At 60.0% G+C, this 18,076-nt stretch overlaps 1 protein-coding gene and 1 long non-coding RNA gene across 11 annotated transcripts in view; one reads left to right on the top strand and one right to left on the bottom strand.

The window, feature by feature from the left end:
* Nucleotides 1–14,204, bottom strand: part of PIP5K1C (phosphatidylinositol-4-phosphate 5-kinase type 1 gamma) — a 48,132-nt gene extending 33,928 nt beyond the window's left edge. For all 10 annotated transcript variants that reach the window (XM_039247510.1, XM_039247513.1, XM_039247515.1 and 7 more), the window contains exon 1: nucleotides 14,061–14,204. In XM_039247510.1, the coding sequence (XP_039103441.1) occupies nucleotides 14,061–14,154 (94 nt within the window). In that variant the 5' untranslated portion in view covers nucleotides 14,155–14,204. The remainder of the gene's footprint in view (nucleotides 1–14,060) is intronic.
* Nucleotides 5,399–6,207, top strand: LOC120242043. Its single transcript, XR_005531005.1, has 2 exons — nucleotides 5,399–5,719; nucleotides 5,949–6,207. It is a non-coding gene; the product is annotated as an uncharacterized LOC120242043 (long non-coding RNA).
* Nucleotides 14,205–18,076: the final 3,872 nt, after the last annotated feature.

The raw sequence follows: 18,076 nt of genomic DNA, 5'->3' as shown, positions 1-18,076 counted from the left end.
GTCCCCTGGCACCCGGACCCCTGCCCAGCCTCCACCTCGCCAAGTTCGTTGTTTTCAGGCCTCACGTCACTGAAGAGGACTGTCCTTACCAGCAGAGGGCACGCCGGGCCTGTGGGCGCCACGTCCCCACGCCCCCACCCAGTCCCCGCACGCGGGCGGCGGGAGCTGGGCGGGAGAGGCTGGGATGGACAGGGGGCGCGGATGTGGGGAAGAGCACGGAGCGACGACAGCCAGGACAAGGAGGTCCCCACTGCAAGCGGGAGGACGGGGAGGGCACGGAGCCCGGGGCGGGTCAGGCGGGCCCACCGCTGCGCCCGGCGCCCAGGGGAGGGACGCGGGATGTGGCCGGAGGCTCCCACGTGGGGAGCAGGACAGTGTCCACACGGGGCAGGTGCCCCGTCGACATCTCCTGTCAGGGACTGAAGGCGCAGACACCGCGGGACACGCTGCCCCGGCCGGGAGGGGCTGGGCTGGACCCCGGTCGCCTGGCCCCAGCGCACGCGGGACCCTCACGGCTCTGGCCCCGCAGCCGGGGGACAGCCCACCAGCGGGGCCCCCACAGGGGCAGGACCCAGGCAGCAGCTAAACTGCAAAATTCGGGCAAGTCTCAAACCAGGGCTTCGGGGTTAGCGAGACCCCGCTCTTCCCCTCGGACGGTTTTCCTCTCACGGTTCCGCGTGTCCTACTCTGAACCGCCGGGAACGGTGAGTCAGGGCAGGGACGGAATCACAGACTGCTCTTAGTGCCCACCTTCCCGAAGAACATTCCGTTCATTGTTCACTCATTCACTCGCTCACCCAAAGTCGGAGCACTTCCCGCGTGCTGGGCCCTGCTCCGGGGACGGGAGAGGTTTAGTAACAAAAGACTGGAAGCGCCCAGAAAAGCACAGCCTGATGTAACAGACACCAACGTGTCGGGCGCCTGGGGGGCTCAGTCGCTTAAGTGTCCCACTGGGTTTCGGTGCAGGTCGTGATCTCCTGGGCCGTGGGTTCAAGCCCCATGTCGGGCTCAGTGCCAACAGCACAGAGCCTGCTTGGGATCCTCTCTCTCCCTCTCTCTGCCCCTCCCCTGCAGCTCGCTCTCTCTCTCAAAAATAAACATTAAAAAATAACAAAATATTTCATAATAAAAACATTTACTGTATACCCCGTGTACTGCCGTCTTCTGTTTGCAGATCTTTGTCGGAAAAACCACAGGTGCGCACACCCCCCAGCGCTGGGCTGGCGCCCAGGAAGCACACCCCCAACCTTCTAACACTCCAGGGAGACTACCGTCCCTGGACCCACTTTACAGCTGAGGAGACTGAGGCTCAGAGGTCTGGGCAAGTTCAAGGTAGCTCAGCTGCAGGGGGTCCCTAGTCCCTGTAGACTCACTCTGCCCACAGGGCTGGCTGTCAGGTCGGCTCAAGGCAGCCCAAGCTGACCCGTCCTCACGGCAACTGGAAGCTTCCTCCCCTCTGGGTGGCTCTCCCTGACCCTCCAGGCTGCTCCTGAATGTGCCCCCAGCACCCAGCCACCTGTGTGAGCCCCCCACCCCCACGCCGGCAACTGGGCTCAAGGGCAGAGCTCCAGGCCACGCCCGTCTGCTGACCGACTTCTGCTGTGCGGCTCTCTCCGCCAGCACCAGCTTCGGTCGGTCCCGGCACAAGCAGCGGACACTCCGCCCAGGGTCACCCCTGCCTTCACGGGGACGGTGGGGGCGGGGGGGGGGTGGAACTGCTCCGCTCACAGGTTCGGACGCTGGGGCCCCAGGCTCGCCGTCCCAGACCAGCGCCTGCTGCCCGGCCTGTGGTCTCCCGTCTGGTCCTCCGCCGTCTGGGCTCCTTCACGGCTGGGGCCCTGGGCCCTCTCCCCACCTCCCCTCCCCTCTGCTCGGTAAGCGCCTTCCCCGTGCCCATCTTGGGACCTATAATTGTGAGTCTGACATCTCCTGACGGCCTCTCCCTGGGAAACCCACGCCACAGTGCCGCCTTCAGGAGTCTCCTGGCTCCACCGAGAGCCCCGCGGGGGAGGCCACTTCTCCCTGTCCCCCTCCATGACCCCCGCACCAGCTCCCAGGCACAGAGCAGGCCTCAGTGAGCATCAGCAGAGAAACCCTGGAGGGCTGCATGGAGGAGGCTGAGAGCAAGCACCCCCGGGAGCCTCAGGGGGAGAGCGAGGGGAACGTGGCTCTCACATGTTCCCTGAGCTGGCCATCTGAGGCAGGGTGAATGCCAGCAAGGCCACGACCCGTGGGGCTTCCCCCCGGCCCACCCTGAGCAATGCCTCTCATCTCACTTCTTCAGAGGGGGAAACTGAGGCTCAAAAAAGTGGTATTGGGGGTTTTGTGTTGAGACAGAAACCTAACTCACACTGTCGGAAGAACCCCGTATGTGAGGAAGAATATTTGTTAATACAACTCAGGGGCCAGTAAACTGTGCCCTGCAGACCAGACCCACCTCCTGTCTGTTGTGATTAAGTTTTATTGGCACAGAGCCACACCCGCCCCTTGTGAATCTCCGTGGTGGCTGCTGCACTACTATAACCGAACGCTTACATAGAGGCCCCCCGGCCCTTCACAGGACAAGCCTGCCCGGCCCCAACCTAACTGAAGAGGTAAAAGTGGGGCCGTGGGGGCTCGGTCTCCCGCCTGCCAGGGCTGCTGTCCTCCCCGTGACCCCCACCCTCAAGCCGGCGCCTGTGGGTCACGTGCCGAGGCCGCGTCCCCACCCAGGAGCCAGCAGCACTCTGCCCGGCTGTGGGGGGTGGGGGTTCCTCACGGGGACAGCAGGCAACTGCAGACCTCCCCTCGGGAAGGGCGGGGGAGGGGCGAGACCTGAAGACACAGGGGCAGGAGCACATCTGGGGGGGCAGCCCCTGCTGGCAGGTGCCCGACAGAAGATCACGTGCTGTCTCAGGGCCTGGGTGTGAGGTTTCTTGGCCCAGTTTTCTTCCCAAGTATATTTCTACTCCCCGGAAGCCAGGGCTGGGCTGCAGACACTGCACTTGAATTCTAAAACTCCAAGGGCCACCAGGCAGGCCGGTGCTGCTCGGCTAGAGGCGCCCTTGGCCCGGCTCCTGTCACTCATGGTAGGTGTGCACTGGCCAGGCGGCGGGGGGGGGGGGGGGGCAGGGGAGGCGGGGAGCCGGGGCTGGGCCTTCTCCCGACATGCCCATAACTTCCCGTGTGGGCCAGCGGCCCCGACAGGGCAGGTCTGGGCTCTCAGAATCCCCGGGGGCCGGAGCTGGCTGATACGGAGGCCTCAGGCCGGGCTCTGGGATTCCCAGGGACCCCCCGCACCTCGAGGTCACTCCGGGTCCGGCTCCCGCTGGTGCTGCACTCCACCCGGTGAGGCGAGGGCCGCGACCACCCCGCCTACAGAGGTCAGGAGGCTCTGCGGTCTCCGGGATGGCCCGCTGCAGCAGCCTGCGGGCATGATCCACGGGTCACGGCTGGGGTGGGAGCACGTGGCCTCTGACACAGGTCAGGCGCGGCCTTGGCCTGCCCTGGGGTCGCTCACCTGGGGAGAATCGGCCGTGTGGTGAGGAGGCCACCTGCCGGCAGACAGCAGCTTCTACAGCCCCAGCTGAGCCTTTGGATGAGGCGGGAGGCTCGACTGCAACCTCATCAGATACCCCACACCAGAACAGGCCACCCGTGGACTCCTGACCACAGACACCAGGAGGTAACAAATGCGAGCCGTTGTTTAAAGCTGCTATGTTTTGGGGTCTATGTCCACAGCAACAGCCATCTGATCTGCTTGGGGTTTCCACACGGCCGCTTAGAGTACAGAGAAGGACAGCGGGTGGGGGCTGTCAACCAGGATGGCCTCCCTGCCCTCCCCTTCCCCACCCCCTGCACTCCTGTCACACAGCTTCCTTGCTGTTCCCTACAGGCACCAGGCACAATCCTGCCCCAGGGCCCTTGCACATGCTTCTCTACCTGGGATGCTCTTCCCCATTTCACCGTTCAGGCCTGGATCAATCTCGGCCTCAGAGAGGCCTCCCTGCACCCCTGGTGAGGCCAGCTCCCTAACCCGTTCTCCGCCCCCCATCATAACTCCTGCCCCAGTCAGTTTCAACCTTCTATTTAATCCGCGGGTCCTCCAGTGGCTGCTCCCTTCGAGGCCCGGAGCCCCGTGAGGGCAGCACTCGCATCCTGCTCCACCACCACAGCCCGGGGGCCTGTGCTCACACCCATTGGCTGCAGCACCGGGACCCGCTCCCTTCTCCCTGGTGGTGACCCCGGGAGTCATGGTCAGGGGCCAGGGCACGAAGGGCATGGCTCAGGAGGCAGGTGGGAGGGAAGGGCCTTGGGGCACCACCTGCAGCACATCCCTAACCACTGAGCCACCGCTCCAACACCCCACTGGGCTCCAGGGACCGGCTAGGAAGCAGCAGGCATGTGGGCACAGTAACAAAGGGCTGGCATTTGCTGGGTCTGAACCACACCGTCTGACACATCCGACAGCCGTGCGAGGTGGGGGCCACGGCTCTGAGAGGCCAGGTCACCGGCCTGAGGCTCCCCAGGGAAAAGTGGAATGGACGCACATGACTCCGGGCAGCCAGGCCACAGGCTCACGGAGGGAAGGGGATGGGCAAGAGCCAGCCGTGCCAAAGGCAGCAGAGCCTCCCCGGAGGAAGGAAGAGCTGGTGCAAAGGCCCTGGGGCAGGACTGTGCCTGCAGAGTTGGGGAATCGGCACAGAGGACCAGTGGCCGGAACAGAGTAAGAAGAGATGAGGGTAGGGATGGGACAGGCCTTGTTGCCCCTGTCGCCGTGGGGACCCACGTGTGGCTGGCCTTCTCCAGGCCTTCCCAGCCTGGGGGCTTCCTGGAGGCAAGCCTGGGATCCACCCTGGTGGAGGCCAGGCCAGGGCTGGAGGCTGATCTAGGCGCTGAATGAACGCCCAAGCCGCCCATGCTGCTCTTGTCACGGGGGCAAAGGCCTCACTGCCCGGTGCCGGACGCTTCCTGGGCCCCTTCTGGGTTCTACCGGGCATGGGCTTCCCTGCGGGCCCGGCATACAGCGGGTGCTCAATAACGAGCCGATAAGCGGGTGGCATGGGTGACTAGTATGTATACAAGGGAGTATCATACAGCGTTTAAAAGAACCCAGCGGCTCTGAGCGACACCGTCAGCAGCTAAGAGCCAACCCAAACTTAATACGTGAAGATGTAAAACGCGGGAGGCGCCTGGGGACTCAGTCGGCTGAAGGGTCATCTGACTCTGGCTCAGGTAGTGATCTCATGGTTTGGGAGCTTGAGCCCCACCTCGGGTCACTGCTGTCAGCACAGAGCCTGGAGCTGCTTCAGACCTTCTGCCCCCCCACCCCCGCCCCTCCCCCACCCATGCACGCATGCGTGCTCTCTCCTTCTCTCTCAAAAATAAACAATGTAAAATGCAGAACAGAGTCGGAAGAATCCCATTTCCCCATTTCAATATGGCAGCAAAGCCACAGTAATCAAGGCAGTGTGGTCCGGGTGTAGACAGACGGGGATGCCCGTGGAATGGTCCAGAGTGCATCAGTGAGGACCCAGAACTTAACACGCACATTCCCAGCCTGCGGATTTCAACAGCACCCAGACGGCTCCCTGTCGGCCTGTGGCTCTAGGACATCCGGGTTTCACGCACAGCCTACCTCACGCCAGACGCTCGGAGGGCTCCAGAAGCAGCAGAAATCTAAGCCAACCGAGCGGATGGAGCCACAGAGCTCTCAGGAGAAAACGGGCAAATCATCGCGGTGAGTCGGGTTGTGGTTTCTTGGACGTGACAACTGAAGTCCAAACAGCCGAAGGAAACATAAACTGGACTCTTCCTCAAAATTAAAAATGTTTGCACCACAGGGCACCCGGCCAGCTCAGGCCGGGAGGCCTTGATCTCAGGGTCATGACTTTGAGTCCCATGTTGGGCAAAAAGATTACTTAAAAAATTAAATAAACTTAAAAATAATCTTTGCATTTCAAAGGTAGCCTAGCACCAAGAAATCGAAGAGACAATCTGCAGAATGGGAGGAAATATCTGCACGTCATAGATCCAGTAAGGGACCTGTATCGTATCTAGAATATATAAAAAGTGCTGACAATTCAACAAGAAAATCAACCCAAATAAAAAATGAGCAAAGATCTCAAGAGACGCTTCTGGCGGGAGAACGGACAAATGGCCGGCAAGCCCAGGAAAGCCTGCTTCGCGTCACCCATCAGCAGGAAATGCAAAGCAAAACCGCAGGAAGACGCCACCTCGCGCCCACCGGGAGGGCTAGGCTCCACGCGGCTCCAGGAGTGGGGGGATCAGGGCCCTGGGCCGGCGGGGCGGCCGCCGTGCAGTCGGGCGGCCCGCGGAGCTTCCATCTGCCCAAGGGAAGGGACAACACGCACGGGGCCTGGCGCCACGCTCGGCAACGGCAACGGCAACGTCATCCGGAACGGGCGGAAAGTGGGAACTGCCCAAAGGTCCGTCCGGCCTCGTGAGACGCGGGGCGTCACTAGGCCCCGAAGGGCAGCAAGGCACCGACACCGCCTCCCCGCGGGGACCCTGAGCACACGGCCGCGAGGGACACCAGGGTGCAGGCGCCCTAGGGTGGGGAGCACAGCCCACGGCCCTGTGGGAACAGGACGGGATGCTTTCGGGGAACAGAGAGCCAGGGCCGGGGTGGCGGGAGGGGAGGGTGCCGCTGGGGGGGCCGGGGGGGGCGGGGCCCTGGCCAGGCGCCGGCCCCGCCCCCCACGCGGAGGCCCGCCCCCTTCGGCATCTGCATCCCCACCCTCATCTCGGGCCCTGAGCGACTGTTCCCGGAGTGGTAAACAGGAAGCCTTGCAAAGGATGGGGGAGGGCGGCCACGAATCCAGGGCTCGGCAGGCTCAGGCCTTGGGCGGGTGGACGGAGTTCCAGAGAAGCAAGATTCCAGAACTTTCGCCACTCTTGCCACAGGCACGGTTGCACACACGTCCATGCCGGGCACAGGCCTCCCACGGAAGCCCAGGGCCTGATGCCCGGGGGGAGCAGGTGGGCTTCCCGAGTGGGGTCCCGCCCGCCCCCAGGCCCGGAGGGGTGATCCTGGGCCGGACCCTAGCGAGGGATCGGAGGCCGCCACCCGGGACAACCGTGGACGCACCGCCTGGGTGTCAGGCTCCTGAACGTGATCTCTGCACTCGGCGGAGGGGCGCCCGCAGCACCCGATTCCGCACCCGCGCTCACGCACCTAATCAATAATCAGGAGCCCTTCCGGGTCACCTGGAGGCACACGCAGGGGACTGAAAACTGTCACCTCCCACGCACCGTCCGGCCGAGCGCTAACCACGTCCCGGCTCCTCCCGGCTCCTCCGGGCGCCTGCTCTAGATCCGGGCCCTTTCCGTGAGCTCCTGAGAGCCAGGTTTTACATTCTGGGGCTGTTTGTTGGTGGTTTTCACTGCGTGCAATGCCCCCCAGGCTCAGAGCTGCGGAGTTAGGTGTCCCAGAGCCCAGGGGACCGCGACGCGCCTCTGTGTGTTAGACCAGCTTCCGACCGCAGGAGTCAGCGCTGCTCGCCATGAGGTCAGTGCTGAGGAGCCAACAAGGTGTATTTTAAAAAGGGTCTTTATGCAGAAAGGTTACATAGTGACGTGACCCGGTGATGGAACTCAGGACCAGAGGGACGCAGGGACCCGTGTGCCCCCAGAAGCCGCACCCCAGGATTCCCCAACTCCACGTTCACGGCCACTTTGCACGGCAGAACCCTGAATAATGAGAACCGGCCACACCTCCGAATTTAGGGACAAAGGGGCAGAACGTCTGCAACTGACCCTCAAAGCCACACACAGCCAATAACACCCGTTCAGAGAGAAGCTCAGCAGCGGGTGAAGCTCAGCTAAGGGCCTGAGGTGTCCACCGCAGTCTCGTGCAACTTGCTCTGCAGGCATGGATGTTTTCAAAATATGATGTTAGAAGATAAATAAATAAAAGGTATGTGTGAGCACAGAAAACCTCCTGAAATGACTGACGGTCACCTCCTCCTAGAAGCAGAGAGGGCGAGACAGAATCCCTCCCCTTCTCCTGACCACGGGTCAGGCTGCTGCTGCTTAAGGGAAACGTGTTATTACTCGTAGCTTCAGACTCGCCCGCTGCAAGGAGACAGGCACATGAGTGGGACAGAATAGAAAGTCCAGAAATAGACCAGCTGCAGGCAGGGATGCGGATGTAACGGAGGGGGCATCTCCCATCGGTGAGGGGAGCAGACGATCCAGGAAGAGTTGGGACGACCCTGAGCCCCCGGAAAAACGAGGAACAAGGAAATCCTCATGCAGGGCGCGGGGCACCCCTAGCAGGCAGGGCTCTGAAACTACCGAAGCACTAGCAGAATTAGAACCTCAGGACGGGGGGCACTTTTCCATCCACGACACCAAACAGAAACCATTAAAGGAGAGACTGATAAACTTGACCACATAAACACAAAGGTCCCTGCCTGACATTTATTGTCACAAGAGAAGGTGGGGAAAGACTACTCACACTTGAATCACAAATTTAAAAACACAACAAAAACCTTTCACAATATATAAAGAGCTCCCACAAATCAATAAGAAAAAGACTGGTAGTCCAACAGAATACGGGAAAGATACACCCCACGGTTCCCATAAAACAGAGCGAGTTCTGAGATGTACGTTATTAAATGTGGGGAGGGGTGAGCAAGGCCAAGCGGTCTGGCCTAAGCGCACCTTGGGGGGGTCCCTCATACGCAAATGCCCAAACAGCACCCCACTCCCTTAACCCTTCGGCGCAACCCCACGCATCCAGAACAAAGGGCAAGAAACATGTGCGTGGCACACGCGTGAGACAGAAAGCAGGGGTGACAGAACGCCGGGGGCTCCGTTTTCCAACCAAAGTCACAGGCCAGGTCCCCGAAAGGCCTTCGCTCTGGCCCAAGCCCTCCGGTGCGGCAGGTGCAGGGCCCCGCAGCTAATCCCCGGGGTCGGTAATCCCCACACAGGGCGGGGCGCTGCTCCAGGCCCTGCTGGCCAGCTGGCGGCAGCCAACCCCCAGTGGGTGCCAGCCGGCCCTGTCACGAGTGGTGACACGTGGCTCAGTCACAGCGGTGGGCGGCGCAGGTAGGAAGGCCTGGGGGCCTGAGACCCTCCAGGAGCCCGGGCCTCCCCGGCGATAAATGCTGATGTCCCGTAGCTGTCATTCACTGAGCGCCAGCTGGGGGCTGCAGGCCGCCCCTATCCCTGTCCCCCGAACCCCTGGAACCCCCTCTCATCTTGCGGCGAGCTGAGAAGGGGGGCAGGGACTTCACTGGCTCAGAGGCACAGCTGTCTGTGGCCAAGGCAGGGCCAGACCCAGGTCAAGACCCGGGCTTCCCAGCCCAGGGTCCTGGGGCTCCCCCTGTCCTGCCCCCACCCCAGGGCCCCCGCCTGCCCCTCCCACACCGGCATGAGCCTGCCGAACTTGCTCCTTCTCAGGCATTGCCCTCACCCCCCACCAGCTCCAGGGCACTGACCAATCCCTTCTGGGTTGCTCGCATCCCTCAACCCCTCACCCCCCAAGGCCTCCACGCAGGCCCCCAGCACATCTCGGCACCGCTCAGCTGGCGCCTGTACCAGAAACCTCCTTCCCAGCCAACCAGCCAGGGTGCTGTGCCAGGGCCCCCCAAAGGCCCCACATGACTGGCCCAGCCTGTTGCAGGCCCCCCCACAGCAAGAACTTTGTTTCTGTGCTCAAATGAGTCAAGCTTATTCCTACCTCAGGGCCTTTGCACAGGCGAATCCCTCTGCCTGCTAATCGGTCTCCCATGGCTATTTTTCTCGTGTAGGCCACTCCTCCCCGACCACCCAGGCTGCAGCTGGCCCCACGCTGGTGATCGCAGCAACACGGTCTCTTTTCCCTCCACGTGCTCACCACTGACCAGCCTGTGCTCACTTAGGGGTCAGCAGAATTATCCACGGTGCACAAGACCGTGCACATTTCACACTCTATGGGCCAGAAGGTCTGTAGCACAAAAGCTGTCAGACAGCATGTGAGTGGGTGGGCGCGGCTGTGTGAGAATAAAACTTTATTGACAAAAACTAGTGATGGATGGGAATTGGCCCCAGGAGCCAGTCTGCTGACCACTGGTCCCACCAAGTCTGCTTGTCCGCCCCCCTCACTCTGACCCCCACCAATCTGAGAGCCCACGGGAGCGGGGAGGGAGCCCCCAGACCACTGCACCTGGAGACTTGCTGCCCACGGCAGGTGCGTGAAAGAAGTTTAAGCAGCATTGTTCAAGGGCCAAGTGAGACGTGACTGCGTGTCCTCATGTGCCGTGCCGGGTTCTGCGGGGGCCCAGCGTATAGCACGTGGCCCTCTCTCACCCGCACAACCACCTGAGGCGGGAAAATCCCAGCACCCACAGGGAGTTGGCTACGCGCCAGGTGCACTTCTAAGGGCTTACATGTCAATCTGCTAGACTCGGCTCTAGAAGAAAGGTACAGTCATCGCACCCATTTCACAGATGGAGACGCCGAGGCAGAGTGTCCCTGGCTGGTGAAGGGTGCAGCTGGGCTGTGAGCCACGTGGTCTGGCCTGGTCTCCGTGGAGGGGACCAGACTGTCAGAGGGACACGTGTCACATTGCCAAGAAGCATCCAGGCCAGAATTGCAACTGGGAGGTTCCTGCTGACTGGCAGCAAGGGGATGAGGGGCCACTTGCCCACAACCACAGAGGAGGCTGCCGGTGATGGAGCCCCAACCCAGCCCCGGCGGCCCCTGTTGTTTCTCAAGTGCACCAGGCCTTCGCCCAGGCTGTGCTGTCTTCCTTTCTCTCCTTCAGGCCTCTCTCCAAGGTCAGGGCAGGCCTCACTGAGGAGACAGTTGAGCAAAACCTTGAAAGAACTAAGGAAGCAAACACCACAGGTATAAAGGACAAATGTTCTAGACAGATGGCGCAACATGTGCAAAGGCCCTGGGGCAGGACTAGGCCTAGGAGGAACAGTAAGGACCAAGGCCATGTGGCTGGAACAGAGTGGGTGAGGGGAAGACAAGGGGAGCGCAGGGAGGGGATGGGGCGGGTTGTGCAGGGCCTTGGGGGCCTCAGGGAGGACTTGGGCTTTTACCCCAGGGCAGTGGGAGCTCTAAAGGCCTGTGGGCAGAGGAGAGCAGGACCCTTCTGGAATGAGCCTCAGGGCGCATGGGACAAGACGAGACGGGGGACCAAGCCCGTGATGGATGATGGGGCTAGACCAGCACTGGCAGAGGAGGAAGAAGTAGGCAGACTCTGGGTCCCTTTTGAAGACAAAACCAGCATAATCTGCCACCAGATTAGATGTGAGAGGGGGCTGGCGGGGGGGCGGGGGGGACGCTGGGAACGAAGCCAGCTGCTCAGTGCTGTCACGCAAGCAGGAAGGACAGGAGGGGGACGTGGCTCAGAGCAGTGGACCGCAGCGCGGGCCCCAAACGCCAGCGGAGAACCCCATCGGGCCGTTTCTGGACCAGCCCTTGGGAGCAAGGAGCGGAGCGTTGAAAGTAACCAGACTAAACCCCAAGATATCATTTCACCTCCATCAGATCGGCCCCAAATCTCCCCTCCATCAGACTGGCCCAAATCACCGAGGCTGGTAACATTCGGAGCTGGCAGCGCTGGCCAGAGTCTCTCTCCGCCCCTGCCAGACCTTTCTGGAAAGCCAACAGGCGTCAGGTAATAATTTTCAATCTGCTCGCCACGACTCAGCCATTCCAACACAGGGACTTCAACTGCCGGAAAGAAGTTAAAGCACCAGTTAGGGGCCATGTTCAAAGATGTTTCCCACGGCACCGCTTCTAACGGCACAAGGTGGATGCCAAGGCAGCCGGAATGGCCCTGAGCAGATGCGGGAGGATCAGTCATGGCTGGTGCCTGAAACGCGCTGTCCCTAACGGGCATCAAGCACTGGCAGCGTGCCAACGCGTACTAACTCAGGCAAGGCTCCCAGCCAGCCCCAAGGAGATATAGGCGTCACCCCATTCCACATACAGGCTCACTGAGGCTCAGAGAAGCCAAGGCATTTGTTCTTCAAGGTCACACAGCAACTGAGCCAAGCCCAAGCAGTACGTCTGGAGTGCGCATCCTCTGATCATGCCCCGTATTCGCTCCCTCGGAAGGGAAATAAAAACTGATACCAACGTGGGGGGAAGATTCCGATTACTGCGGATCAACAGCAAAGCGAGTCACGGAGTCGCAGGTGAAGCGCAGCGGTTCCTCACCCAGGGAGACTGTGTGTCCTGGACGGGACACTGAGCTGTGTGTGGACACAGGGTCATCACCACTCAGGGGACACGCTCCTGGCCCTGCACGGGCGGGGCCAGAGTCTGCTCAACAGCCTCCGGTGCCCAAAACAGAGACTGTTGCAGCCCAAGCGTCAGTAGCACCCAGGCAACGACCCCCCGGTCAGGCGCCTCCTCATTTCCCTGAGCAGGAGGAGGGGCGGGGACACTTACTCCCCGAACTCAGGACTCAGGGGGAAGTGAGTTTGGAAGGGAAACAGCAGCTTTTAGTTTTAAAGTGAGTGAAATAAACGATTTGCTGGGGGCAGGGGGGTTGGGTTTCTGCCCATCTGGGTGACAGGCAGGCAGGGCTGACCCCTTATCTGCCCGGTCCGCACGCTTGGACCCAGCCACCGCCGGGCCTGGGGCTTTATCTGCCCCCATTTGGCCCACGAGCCCCCGATAAAATAAACGTTTGCTGTGTGGCTTTCTTGCGGTCACTGAGTCTTGAGCTGTTTTGTCTCTGACCCGCGCAGGCCAGAGGGTTCACGGTGGAAGTCAGGGGTCTGATAAAGGGGCCGCTGGGTCCCTGAACCATGTCTAACAAGAGCAACGGCGAGGCGACAGGATGGTGGAGGAAGCGGGGCGCCTCCAGAGCCAGGGGCCTCACTCCAGACATCCCCCTCCCCCCACCGCACAACGCGGACCGCCTGCCCAGGAAGCTTCAGGAGGTCTGGGGGAGAAGGAAGACGGATGCCCACGTGGGTGTCTGCAAGCGAGGGCTGCCTGAGGAGCGCGGAGGATCCTGCGGATCCGGAAACTTCTGTCTGGAGGCTTGAGAATGCCACCCAGAAGGAAGCTTGCAAGAGTGGGGGCCATTCGTCTGGGCAGCAGCTCCGCTCTGCAGGTGCCCTGGGAACAGCAGGTGGGGAGCCCACGGGCCGGGCCACCCACTCCCCCCACCTGCTGTTCTGAAGACTGAGGGGGGAGGCAGGGGCGCAAACACCAACAGCAACCCCGGGGTCCAGGCAGGAGGCGGGGGGCTTACCCCCCCACTTGCCTGCAGCACCCTGGCACTGAAGGTAGCGCCAGATGTCATGCCCTTAGCCCCCTCCTGTCATAAGGAGGTAAACTGAGGCCCAAAAAGGCAATCAATGGCCTGCGCTAGAGACCGGGGCTGGTGACTCCCACGAAGAGAAATGAGATCGTCAGGAGGCCCAGATGGCCTCGAAGACCCCCCACGTCCACGCTGGCAGCGCCTGCCCTTCGCCACCAATAAGATGTGCCCATACGGGTGGCTGCCTGTGGAAGGAAGGGGCGATCCCCGAGGCGGATGCCAGCAAGGTGGGCGGCCCCGCGGCGTGTCCAGGAAGGGAGGGCACATCTGGGGCAGTGTCACCTCCCTGCCATGCCCCCCCAGGAGGCATGGCCCGTCACCAGCACGGAGGCACTCCACCACCCCACACGCCAACGAGCCTGGGGGGATGCCGTCCCCAGGCGCCCTCGGCAGGAGGCGGCGCACCCACCCACAGCGTGGTCTCACCGCCTCCCCCAACCGCAGACCCGAGGACCGTCTTCCCCGCACGCCTCCGGAGGGGGCTGCCCCCCCACGGCCTTCCCGAACGGGGCCCCGCACCCACCCTCGCGGTGCCCCCGGAATCCCGGGGAAGGGCGGCGCCGCCCCGAGCCCCCAGGCGGGGCGCTCCATCCTCCCCCGGGCCCCGCGTGGGGCGTCCCATCCCCCCCGCGAGCGCCCCCGAGTGGAACGTTCCGGCCTCGCCGCCGCGGGTCCCGGCGCCCCTCCGGCGCTCGGGCGGGTCCACTGGGCCCCGGCGGGGGGAGGCCAGGCGGGTCCACTCGGGGAGCGGGGAGGGACGGAGGTCCGGAACCGTTACCTGCCGCCGCCCCGCTCTCCGAGGCCCAGGACGCCTCCGAGGTCACGGCCCCCGCCTCGGCGCTCTCCGCCTCGTCCGGCACCTCCAGCTCCATGGCCGCGCGCGCGGACCGGCCGGCGGCTGCACCCGAGCTGCGGCCGCCGCCGCCGAACAACAACCGCCGCCGGCCGGAGGGCGGAGGGAGGGGGCCGGGCCCGGGGCGCGGGGGGCGGGCCCGGAGGCGGGGCCAGCGTGCGCCGCGGCGCAGCGCGCGCGCCGCCAATCGGGGCTCGGGGGTGGGCCCGCGTGCGTCCCCGCGCCTCGCGCGCCCCCAAGCGCCCGGGGGTGGAAGGGCAGCGGCGTGCCCTGCGCTTAATCCTGTTGCCCTAATACTCTCCCAGGCAATACGCATGAGCGAAGTCTGCGATTAATCAAGTATCTACCGTCATATTGCAGATGACACTTACTCATGGCATATGCTCTGTCATAAGTAGTAATTATAATGGCTTAATAAATGAGTTTGATTTGTGTTATATGCACAGTGTATAAATGATGATGTGATATTAACATACACATACTAATATCACTGCTAAACAAAGTATGTTATTACAACACACATAAACTCAATAGACAATATGCAAGTATCTTGTATAACAAAAAACATCATGTACAGCATAATAAGTGACAATACATTTAAAAGCGTTAAAGCCTCTGCATACAATGTCTCCGTAAGCTAGAGACCTATTGGGGCGCCTGGGTGGCTCAGTCTGTTAAGCGACCGACTTCAGCTCAGGTCATGATCTCACGGTCCGTGGGTGTCGAGCTCTGTGCTGACAGCTCAGGGCCAGGAACCTGCTTGGGATTCTGTGTCTCCCTCTCTCTGTGGCCCTCCCCCTTCCTGCTCTGTCTCTTTCTCTGTTAAGAATAAGTAAGAAAACATTAAAAAAAAAAGTTAGACAGCTAGTTCTTGTTTACTTTTTTGTTTGTTTTTACTGTGAATACATTCCCAGTACCTAATATAGAACATAACACCTAGAATAAAATACATATTTGATAGTATTGATCAACCAGATGGGAACTATTATCATTTCCGCTCTACACACAAGAAGACAGCTCAGAAAGCTGAAGCCACTTGCTCAGAATCACAAAGAATCATGATCATGCTGTGAGTCAGTGTATTAAGAATAATTGTGTTCACACAGTCAGTAAAGTTTAATGGTGACTTTATTAATGACATGGCTAGGAGGTTACTAATTCTGAGGTCACGATTTGGAGAATAATAAAGGTTGGTATTATTAGTTTTATTCATGACTAATGGCTTCTGCTGGCGGGTGAGTAGGGGAGTCTGGACACCCAGCTAGTGAGGGGCAGACCTAGGATGTTTCCACCCAAGCCTGTCTGACTCCGGAGACTGTGTGGGGTGCTGGCAAGGTAGGTTGGAGACTGGGCTGTGGGGTGCCTGGCAATGAGATGTTAGGAAACCAGGAAAATGGAGAAGGTCCCAGTCAGAACTGGGGGTTACAAAGATGTTTCTGAAATGTTCTCCATCAAAACAAAGACACAAGTCAAGAAAGGGAAGGGATGGAGAACAAGACTCGGTGTGGTGAAAGGAATCCCCGGTTTAGCGGGCGTCAGAAGACAGCCCACCCTTGGGGGACTCAAAAGGCTTAAGGGAATCAAAAGACCAAGGACGAACACAGTGTGTCCATCCACACGTTGGAATATTATCCAGCCTTAGAAAAGAAGGAAATCTGAGACCTGCTACAACATGGCTGGACCCGGGACACTGTGCGCAGTGACAGAGGCCAGACACAGAAGGACCCATCCTGTGTGACCCCACCCACAGGAGGTCCCCAGAGGCGACCCGTCCACAGAGAGAGAGAGTAGATGGTGGGAGCTGGGTGTGGGATGGGGGGCGGGGAGTCCGTGCTTCATGGGGACACAGTCTCAGTCTGGGAGATGGAAAGTTCTGGAGACAATGGTGGGGGCGGCTGCACGACAGTGTGCGTGTGTTGACGCCGCTGAGCTGTGCACTTAGAAAGGGTGAGGATGGTACATTTTATGTTATGTGCATTTTACCATCGTTTAAACCAAAAAAAAAAAAAAAAAGGCTCCAGGAAGAGTTCTTTGGACACATGCCATGGACAGATCTCCTGAATCATCTAGAATCTGCTTTGAAAGACTAGAGCAAGGTTCTGCAAGTGTGGTTCTTGGACCCGCAGCCTCAGCATCACCTGGGAGCTGTTAGACATGCAGATGCAGCTGGTGGGGCCTGTAATCTGGGTTTCAGAAAACGCCCTTCACCCCCCACCCCGACCCTCCAGGCGATTCCGATGCCTGAGTTTGAAAACTACTGGCTCAGACACCTGGAGGATCAGGACCACGAAGCAAATACAAAAAAATCAACTTTCAGGTTGATTCGGAATCTCTCTGGGAGGGAAGTCAATACTAAAATTGAAAGCACCAAAAAGTGGCAAAACAGGTCTTATTTAGACGTGCGGAAGTGTATGTCAATCAGTTGAGAGATGCCAAAGGGGAGGAGCCTCTGGGAAGGGAGAAATTGTGGGGTGGCAGTGGCACCACTAAGTTTAGCGAATCTAAATGAGAATTGCACTCCTCGGAGTGCGCGCATTAAGTGCACCCGTTATTGAAAAAAAAACACAAAAAACACAAAAACAAAAAAAACCAAACAACCTCAAACGAGTGTTGTTGCGGGAGGCAGGAGAGCACGCGAGGGGAATGGGGAGGAGGGGCGGGGACGTGGGCGGGGACGCAGCCTCTGATCCCCCTCCTTCCGGCTCTCACATCCCCGCTCCTCTGTTCCCATTTTGCAAGCTGGGAAACTGAGGCTCGGGCTGGGGCCGGTTTCCTGGTTTCTGGCGCCCCCTGGTGGCCATTACCGTCATCACCAGGTGCTGCAGATAGGGATTCCATGCGTCCTCAGCCCTATCATTCATTCATTCATTCATTCATTCTTGCCACAGATAGCTACTGAGCACCTACTGTATACCAGGCATTGTTCCAGGCCACGGAGACCCAGGAGTGACCAAGACAAAACCTTAACCTCAATGAGGTGACAGTCTGGAAAGGCAGATAATCAGACACAAGACCCAAAGTCGTTTCAGGTGCTAATAAATACTTTGGAAATAACACAGACTTGGTACAGCGATGACAGACGGATGGATACAGGCGGGCTTAGCAGACAGCGCGTCGATATGCAGCAAGCGCCTGCCTCAGCGTGGTCCCATCCAACTACCATCCAAGCCAACTAAAGAGTAAAACTTCCAATGTCGTTTTAAATGTTCTAGAAATCACATTTTGAACAGGACAAATGACCAGGTAAGGTTAATTTTAACAGTAAGGGGCGCCTGGGTGGCTCAGTCGGTTGAGCATCCGACTTCAGCCCGGGTCATGATCTCACGATTCGTGAGTTCGAGCCCCGCGTCGGGCCCTGCGCTCTCTGTGCAGAGCCTGCTTGGGGTCCTCTCTTCCTCTCTCTCTCTCTGCCCCTCCCCTGCTCACTCTCTCTCTCTCAAAAACATTTTAATTAAAAAAAAGCAATATATGTCATTTAACCCAATACCTCCGAAGTATTGTCATTTCAACACAGAATCAACATTGAAAACAGCGAGGTTTTTACATTCTTTTTTGCTGAGCCTTTATTCTCCTGCCGGTGGATGGGTAGTGGCTGGAAGCTGTGGACCTACTGGGCGCCCACTTTACAGACATTCGTTCATTCATTCGACCTTCGAAAGAGCCCCAGGAAGCCGGCGCTAGGGTCTTCCCCGTTTTTCAGGTGAGGAAACCGAGAAGGTTCAGGGACTTGCTCAAAGCCGCCCAGCAGGGAAATGGTGAACCTTCCTGGCATCAGGTTCCCCCGGGTGAGTCTGGGCCAAGAGGCAGAATTTGCGCTCAGCTCTGTCCGGTGAGAAGGCTCTGCCGTACGCGGCGCAGCAAGAGCGAGGCCTCCGCAGGTTCGAGGAGGGTGGTGAGAAGGGCAGCCAGGCGTCGCCCGCCGACCTGCCCGCGTGTCCCGG

Source organism: Hyaena hyaena, unplaced genomic scaffold, assembly GCF_003009895.1.
Source record: "Hyaena hyaena isolate Hyena2069 unplaced genomic scaffold, ASM300989v1 scaffold_296, whole genome shotgun sequence".
NCBI lineage: Eukaryota > Metazoa > Chordata > Mammalia > Carnivora > Hyaenidae > Hyaena > Hyaena hyaena.
Note: the sequence above shows the minus strand (reverse complement) of the source record. Positions and strands in the feature narration are given on the sequence as shown.